Source organism: Gopherus flavomarginatus, chromosome 2 (genome assembly GCF_025201925.1).
Source record: "Gopherus flavomarginatus isolate rGopFla2 chromosome 2, rGopFla2.mat.asm, whole genome shotgun sequence".
Lineage (NCBI taxonomy): Eukaryota > Metazoa > Chordata > Testudines > Testudinidae > Gopherus > Gopherus flavomarginatus.
In genome coordinates this window covers 184814264-184823320 of record NC_066618.1, presented here as the reverse complement: position 1 = coordinate 184823320, position 9057 = coordinate 184814264, and the positions used below count along the sequence as shown (strand labels likewise).

Here is a 9057-nt window from a genome sequence, read left to right as displayed (position 1 = left end):
AGTGGGTATCCTCCCCTGCTGCTGCCCCTTACTGGGGGTGGCGGATAGGCTGTCCCTTGTCCAGTGCGGGGCAGGAGCAGTGACTGTGGGCGGGGGGGGGGGGGGCTATGCTGGTGGAGGGTCCTGCTGGAAAAAAGAAGAGTCTGAAGCAGAAGGGCAGGGGCAGCTGACTGGGGAGCGCTAGGACCCTGCGGCGGCAGTTCATGCCAGGGGCCAGGAGAGCAGCGTCAGCGTGGCGCTGCAGGGGAGAGGGACCCCAGGGAGGTGTGTGAGAGCTGGAGACACTGGGGTGCAGGTGGGGCCAGGGGAGAGACCCAGCCCCAAACACTGCTGGAGGCCGGACTCATACAACTCGCTGCCCCTGAATGAGGGGTCAGGGCCACCCCCTCTCTGAGCTGTCCTGGGGAGTTGGGGGACAGGCACCCCGGCATAAGATACAATCGCGCCGCTAGACACAGAGGTGCCCGGGGCCAGCCCCGCCTCCCGCGGGGGAAATTCATGGAGCCCAGTGAGGCGCTCAGCTGCTGGAAGGGTGGGGGGAAGGGAGCCCAGCCCGCCCATCCGGCCCCTGGGCGGCAACCCCCGAGCTGCGGGCTGCTTAGCCGCCCTTCTCCTCCTTTCCCCGCTGCGCCGGGCGCGGCTCTGATTGGCTGCCCCGCCCCGGGAAGTTCGGAGGTGGAAGGTCGGGACGCCCCCGTGCCAGGGTTTCCGCTGCAGCGCGGCTCCGGGCCGGGAGGGCAGGTCAGTGCGGCGGGGGACAGGGCGCCTTGTGGCCGCGGGCCTGCAGGGCACATGCCTGGCCCTGGAGCTCCCGGCCTCCCCGGGTGCGGGGAAGAGAGGGGGCAAGTACCTGGCTTCGTACCTCTCGCTTGGTGCTGAGCCGAGCTGTGCGGGGGGCTGAGCGGGGCGAGTGGGTGTTGAGCAAGGCTGTGCTACGAGGGAGGGTTTGGAGGGGGAGCAGGTGCCTGTATTCAGGAGTGAGGTGTCTTGTGTGTTGCGGCTGGGGACTCCAGAGTCTGGAGATGGTGACGTTCCCCTCTGGGCACGCCTGGTTCCTCGCCCTGCCAGGGCAGGACTGTTCTGAATTTTCTTCACTCTGCATCCCTCTGGGGTGATCGCAGGGGTCTGCCAATCCATCTTACAGAACCGAGCCTGAACCAGTCCCCACATCTGAGTTTCCCCAGACTGGAGGGAGGTTTGGAGCCAGATTTGTGGGTGGCGCCTGTATGTGTACTGGGCTGAACCTAAACCTAGATCCAGACATCCCTGAGCCTGGAAAAAGTTGGAATCCAGATCTGATCATGGCAACATGGCTCAGTCTCTGGCTTTTCAGGGAAGTTCTGGGCTAGAGCTATTGCAGGATGATGAGGTTTTTTACCACTTACGTTGTGATTATAGGGAATTGTTTCCATGTCAAGCATCTTAAGCATTACCAATGGCCTCTGTTAAGGAGCAGCTTCAGTGCGTCTGTCTCAGACCATTAGACACTGAACCACCTTCCTAACACATTGCTTCTCCTTGGGCTTTAGGTTCAATGTTCATCAAACTCATTTAAAATCTATTTTTATATTCTATATTTAATGTGTGTGATATCCTTTCACTTAGTCCGGAACTGTTCATTCATATGAGATGTTTCTCCCTTACACTTGCATCCAGATACACTGATATCATGATATATGCTTTCATGTTCTTAGGATTTTAAGTTTGTGGTGTATGTTTGTTCGTGCTTCTCAATGATTGCCAATAATTTTCTAAAAACAGAGCCGTATAGGGAGGTTTGCATTACTGTTGCCCAACGTTTAGTCATTATACGTTATACATAGAGGACTTCCCTTTCAAGTGTTATCAAGCTAATACTTTAATGCTCACAAAAGTAAGTTAAAAATAAATATAAATTGTATAAAAACTGTGTAAAGGAAAGAGGGAATGAAAAGAATTAATATAACTCTGATTTCCTTGTTGTGTTCCCAGAATGGGTTTGGACTGGATAGGCTTTGGCTATGCAGCATTGGTTACATCAGGTGGAATAATTGGCTACGCAAAAGCAGGTATAGTATTGATAAATCCTCAAACTCTCTGGTGGATAATTGAATCAGATGTTGGAAAATGGAACCTGCCCTGCCTATAAAAAGCAAAATATCAAGTTTTCTGCACAGTGTAACTTCTTATAAAAACAGACTATCTAAATGTTCTTAACTTTGACAGTTGAAGGTTTATGCAGATCTTTCAGTGTAATTGGGAGTGGATGGCTTTATTGCTTGAGTTGGTGTTCTTTCGTGATAAGCTCACAATCAGGCATACCAGTCGTCTACTGGTAGCCTTTATGTTCTTTGGATGAATCGCAGTAAGCTTACTTCAGAAAGGCTTTATTGCTGATGTCTTGAATATCAATGACCTACTTATATATTTTCAGAGAACATATAAAAAGGTTAATTGTTAGTAGTTTTTAATTTTGTTTTTTGTAATTGATACTAGCACCATCTTGTACACTACAGACGGTCCCCTTATCACTTCTACAAATGGTACATTTAGAAGAGTAACCGCAAGTATTTAGAGAGCTCAGTTTTCCATTTTAACCTTTCTGTAAGTAGTGTGACTTGTTTGTGCTGTGTCACAATTATTTAGCAACATTTGTTTGCTGAGCTGCATTGAATATACTTGCACTTGGAACTTTATTCCTTGATCTGCTGCTTCCAGTTCTGCTTTTCGTGGTTTTCATTCCTTCATACAGAACTGTGGACCATCAGATCTAAAATGCTTGCAACAAGAGGCCTCAATTCACGTGGAAACCCTCATTCAATTTTTAGGGTAGAGTCATGTTTAATGTGGACTGAGGAGTTTGCGTTACCTGAATTCAGTAGGCGTTTGCCCACAAACATGAATAAATTGGAGCTCCAGAGAGCTTGTTAATGTGTGTCCACTAGCTTATTTCATCCTGACTGGTTAGGATGGAGGTAATAAACAACATTTGGAACTTACACTGACCTTTTGATCAGTATTTCTCAGAGCATTATTGTTCTCTGTTTCCAGATGGGGAAACTGAGACCCAAAATGTAAGTGACATGTCTGAGGTCATGTGGTAATTCAGTGGCAAAGCCAGGAATGGAACCCAGGTCTCCTGACTCCCAATCTGAGAGGAAAGAGGAAATTTTTTTTAATTATTTTATTATATATATATTTATTTATTCATTTTTGAGGGGAGGAGTAAAAGCAAGTGAAGTGACTTGACAGGGGAATGAGAGACTGCTAATAACTGAGACCTGTCTGTGCCAATAAAAGTACAGGACAGCATGTTAAAAATAAAGGGAGTGTAGCTGGGTAAATAGCCCTGTCCATCATTATATTCACTTTATTCTCTAGCCATCTATTTCTAACTTAAACCTGAAAATGTTCAACCAGTCAGATCACTGACTGTTCTGATATCCTTGCAAAAGAGATATGCCTTATATAATGATGTCACCGTTGACAGAGTGGGCTCTTTAACAATTTTTTTTCTTTTTAAAAAATGTTCTGTGTAAATTTCCTTTACTGTATATTCCTGTGTGGAGATCCTTATGATCTTGCGATATTACATTCATATGTCAAATCTATTACTGTTGTGCAAATCTAGGGAGCATTCTCTTTCTTCATCTCTTATAGGCGGCACCCCCGCCTGACTTCATATATTCAGAATGTCCAAATGTGTATGTAATAACTTAAGGTTTTGTCTGGCTTCATCAGAAGTACTGAACCATATCTTGCCTATGTTGTATTCAATGGGGTGCTCCAACACCAATCTGCAGGCATGCCAAGGAAATCTTGGCATCATGCCACCTAACCCACTCCCCACCTCCCACTCCCTGCCCAGTTGTGTCATGGAATGGGGTGGGAGGAAGCGGGTACTATGTGTGAGTAGTTGTGGGCATTGTCAATACTGTAGATCATTAAGGCAAAATTGAGGTATGCAGTAGCCATTCTGCGGAAAATCAGTTATGCCACATTTGCAGGAGAAACTGTAGTTACGCTGCTGAGGCTGCTGAACTGGATGGGAATAGAGTAGCCACTTGCTAATGTTCATGTCTTTTCCTTACACAGATGAGTATATCCTGCCCCTCCTCCCTTTCTCTTTCCATCCCTTGCTTTATCCCAAATGTGGGATCTGAACCAATAGTGCAGCTGATGTGTTGATGACTAAAGAATGGTCAGCTTCCTACAGCACTGAATGCTTATCATTCTGGTACACTTGGCGTAAAGACTTTTATCATTCTGGCCTGACGATTTCAGATAATTTTAATGGTGACCTGCAAATGGAACAGACAGAGTCTTATCACCATTAGCATTAGGTGTGGAATGCTCCTTTTAGCATGGTTGATGAAGGTATTCAGCACTTAATTAAAGGTGATGACATTTTGTCAAATCCATTTAGAGATTGTCTACAAATCACTAGGATAGGACTGGAAATAGCATCCATCTTCTGTCAATAGTGCAGGGTTATCTTTTCCACTAAGGACCAGATCTAAAGCCCACTCAAGTCCATGAGTTTTTTCCATTGTCTCCAATGGCTTTGGATTTGGGCCTTATGTGTGTTTAGCCTTGAATACTTCTATTGTTGGTGCCTTCTAGCCCTTCTTGGTAAATTGTCTAATCATCTTGCCTGGCTAGTTTAAACTTCCTTTTTCTAATCTCAGGCCATTACTATGTGAGATCTGTACCACCCAACATAGTTAATCCCTTTATTTCATGCTAGTACCTCTCAAGAGCTTCTGGAAACATTTTACTGGGGGAGTGGGGGAATAAGTTTTTACGCATAAAAGGTCATGTCTGATGCTTTTATTCTAGTGACTCTTTTTGTGTTTGTAATTTATCAATGACTTATTTGCATGTTAAATAACTAAATGCTGTAATGTTACCTGCAACTAATCTAGAGTTATTTGGTACTTTGTTAGGATTTGTATAATTACTTCCTTTATAAAAGCCAGCCTATTCGAATATTAACATCCTCTCACATTTGATCTAAATTCTAGTCTACCTTATAACAGTGAACAGATATGATTGCTTTGTTTGGCTGCTTGGTTTATGGACCAAGTTTGTCTGATCTTCTAATAAGTGCAGTATGTTTGATTGATTTATTCAAGGTAGTGTCCCATCTCTGGCTGCTGGTCTTCTTTTCGGGAGCTTAGCTGGACTGGGTGCTTACCAGCTGTCTCAGAATCCAAAAAATGTGTGGCTTTCTCTGAGTGAGTATACTTTAAAATATTTATGTAAAAAAAACTTACTGTTATGTTAATAACACTTCAAGGGTGTATATTATAGTGCAGCAGTAGTGTGCACCATAGTTAAGATTGTGCTCCAAAGTTCAATTTTAACAGGGCATTTAAAACCTTTATTATGTAAAACTCACTGAAATGGCAAAAAGCAATGCATAAAATATAAACTTAGAGCACTATTTGAATTTTTCATGATGGTTTCATGAAAAATGAATTGATAGAGAGAATGAGAGTTTTTAAAAATTATTCCCTTTGGTGTGTCTCCTCAACTCCCTCCCTGCTAGACTGTCTCACTTTTTTTTGTTCTCCTTTTGCAGTAAATCTAAATCACTCCAGGCGCTGGCTTTTAGCCACATTGGTATCTTCATGTACTGATTCCTAGAATATCAGTTATACTGTACATCAGGTGTGTTTTTCTGTAGAGCATTGTTTAACATTTTAGCCTTAATGGAAAACGTGCCAAGCCAAACTTGCCAAATTTCAGTTTGAAGAAAAATCTGCTGTGGGTATGAATTGTCATCATTTCCAGAAATAGTGAAAGAGAAACCCCTATCAAATGCTGCCAGTAGCCTAGAGGAAAGAGGAGACCGGACGGGAGCTCAATTTTCACCTCTTCTACGTACTCTTTAAATTCCTCTGCAATTCACTATCCCTATTATTGACTACACCCATGAACCCCTACCTAGAAGACAGTTAGGAAAGAGCTGTTGAAACCACCCTTTTTCTCCCCAGCCCCCTTTCTTTTTAAAATAAGTTAATAGTTGATGCAGTTCACTGGAGGTCCAGACCCCAGGTCTAAGATAACAAACCCTAATCTCCACTGCACCATACTGTCTTTCAGAGAGACTAAAACGGTTTTGGGTTATCTTGTCCTTAACAGCTGTAAACCACATTCTTTTCCCAGAGCCAGGGGTTCTGATCATACATTGTTACTAGTCAGCAGTAGAACACTGAACTTGCTTAGAAGTGTGTGTCAAGTCCTCCTCCAGTGGCTGGTCTAGAAAGGAAGTGTTCCTGTAGCTCAAATAATAAGAACTTAAGTTAAGGGACCAGAAGGTCGAGGAGTTCAAATTCTGCTGCTGCTGGAAGGTGGAGGTGTATGGTTGCATGCAATTCACATAGTGAAAAAACTTTTGGTCAGGGTTTTTTGGTTTAAAAACTGCGATCTGTAATATGGTGTGAATCACCAAAATACGTGTTTCATATTGCAGCCACTTGTCACACATTTTGTTTGTGTAACCCAATGGAGGCAGGAAGTGTTAAGCATAACACTCTGTGTCTGATCCACAGAGGATGTCCCTGCGTGACAACTCTCAGCTTGAGGGCATACCTCTTCAGAACAAGCTGTAAAAATGGTCTAGAGGCCATTTGTTCAGACCCTGGGCTTGGCCAAATTGATGGTTGTCACATGTGCTGGTATCTCACATTGAGCCATGTGCTTTATACTGGCTGGGAGCAGGGAGCACAATAGGCATATCTGCTGTAATGCAGGGATGACACCCTGCTGCTGCAACTGCTCCTTCACAGAGGTTCTCTCCAGCTGACAGGTTATGTTTTCACTGCTAAACCTGGAGGGTTGCTCTTTGTTTACTTTTTAATAATTTATAAATGGGGATAAAATGGTATAGTCACCCAATTTACTGAGGAACATCACAGCCTCTTCCACTCTTCCGAAGGGTCAATATAGATGCTGCTTCAACAGTACAATTTATTTCTCTGGTTCCCAGGCAGGTGCAGCTTCCTTTCTCGCTGACTCTTGAATTATACACCCAAGCTGTAGTAAAAACAAACAAACGGGAAGTTAGCAAACAAAAACTAATTTAATGACAGTTAAAGTTGTGGCACTCCACCCACTCAGACTTTAGAACTATGGAAATAAGTTATGGGGCAAGACTTGTGTATTCCTTTTCACCTTCATATTGCCTATAGCACTCTTGATGTGCACTCCAGGGCTCCATAAGGCTTTCGCTCCCATCTCCAACTGATGCCCAAAAGCAGTACATACTGCAAGTTTAATGAAGGTGGGGTAACACAAATAGTGAAAGAGAAACCCCCATCAAATGCTGCCAGTAGCCTAGAGGAAAGAGGAGACCGGGAGGGAGTTCTATGTGCTGTTTAAATTCCTCTGCAATTCACTATCCCTATTAATATTAGGGCTATACAGCATGTGCAGTGTGTAAAACCTGAGTCTAAAGTATTACCCCTGACAGAACAATGTGGGTTTAAAAAAAAAAATACATAGGAGTTGTCTTGATTTTTCTGTTATGACATTAATCATGTTTCACACTTTACTTGGTGATCTTATTTATTACTCCTTTCTTTGCTCGCTCTGAGTTAGCATGTCTCTCTTGCGCACCTACCTCTGAAATAGTTCTCACTAGTCATCTGATCTTTCATTTAGTTGCATCTGGAACACTGACTGGAGTTATGGGAATGAGATTTTACAACTCTGGAAAAGTCATGCCTGCAGGTTTAATTGCTGGTGCCAGGTACTACACCACATGCTGTTTCTAATCTTACTCAATATGCTCGAGTCACTCCTGTTTAGTTACATTGGGGTTAAATTACTGTATTCTAAGATTATAAAATATTTAAATAAAACTCCATGTATCTTTTTAAAAACAGATAATTTCAATTTTCTGCTTGCTTATGTTTTATGGGGGAGTATTTGGTAGTTTGCTCTGCATGTTTTTAAATTCAGTGAACTTACAATGTTTTCCTTTCAACAGTCTGTTAATGGTTGGGAGACTTGGACTGAAGATGATTGAAAAACCCCATGGTCCATAATTGTGAACATCATGTGACTTAATGTGTCAATAGGAAGCCTGAAAATGCAGCTGCCTGAATGTTCTGAGAGTACACAACTGTTCTTACATCAAAATAATTTTTTTTTTTTTAAAGACTGGGGGAAATTGATGAGTGTTAAGTATTCAAAATATCATTTGTTTCATCAGTTAATATTTATCTGTACTTTGTTCTGAGAAGTTGGGTTAGTGTTAATTTAAATTTCTCCTAATACATCTTTCATTAACCACTCCCATTTTGAGCAGTCCAAAAAAAAAAAGTATAGACAACATATGAGGGAGAGAGGGAACTGGTGCCTAACATCATGATAAAGAAAATTCCCGCTGTGGGCCAACAGGAGTACTTGGTCAAATACAATACAAATATATATAGTTACTCTGCATGCAAACTATCAGAATGCTTTACCTGACTGCGGTTTGGCTGTAAATGTGTCTAACACCAGCTGAATATTTAATTGCAAAATTATGTTGAGCAAAATGTCATTTAAAGGAGATAGTTTTTATTAGTATAAAAATCAGAACTTATATTGCAAAACTATCTCCTTTATTGGGCAAGTCTGAATTGGGGCTGGTTCGTGCCCTTCCTGTGGCCTACCTTTTCTTTTCTTAAGGAAATCTTTTCTGTGTACTGTTCTCCATATGCAGTCTTTGATCATGTAAAGAAAGATAACTCTTAAATGGAGGGGAAGAAGACAGAATTAAGTGTGTACATTGTGTTAATACTGCATTAAAGACTCTTTAAAGAAGATACCTCTATTGTGGATAATTTCAGCAAGATTTATGCAAGAATATTTGAACTGTTGAAGTCAGCCTAAAATACACAATCACTTGCATATTCTATTCTGAATATAAAATAAGTTCTGTAGTTCTGGTCTTCCATACACGCCCTTTAGTTTCTAACAGTGCTTGAACATTTATAGCATCTCTTCAATTAATGGACACAAGTATGACTTTATTTTGTAATCATTAACATACTTCTGCTTTGTGTGCAGTCTATGGCTTAAACT

General features: G+C 42.2%; 1 protein-coding gene across 6 annotated transcripts; it reads left to right on the top strand.

Annotated features, from left to right (window-relative positions):
- Positions 1–220: 220 nt before the first annotated feature.
- LOC127045531 (transmembrane protein 14C-like) lies at positions 221–8796 on the top strand. 6 transcript variants are annotated; one of them, XM_050941676.1, is made up of 5 exons: positions 221–264; positions 1972–2048; positions 5115–5216; positions 7648–7735; positions 7976–8796. In XM_050941676.1, the coding sequence occupies exons 2-5, from the start codon at positions 1973–1975 to the stop codon at positions 8031–8033; spliced, it is 324 nt and encodes a 107-aa protein (XP_050797633.1). In that variant the 5' UTR covers positions 221–264; position 1972; the 3' UTR covers positions 8034–8796. The 6 variants fall into 6 exon arrangements, with proteins under 6 accessions (XP_050797633.1, XP_050797632.1, XP_050797630.1 ...); XM_050941675.1 differs by lacking the exon at positions 221–264 and adding an exon at positions 274–295; XM_050941673.1 differs by lacking the exon at positions 221–264 and adding an exon at positions 626–741.
- The last annotated feature ends 261 nt before the right edge of the window (positions 8797–9057 follow it).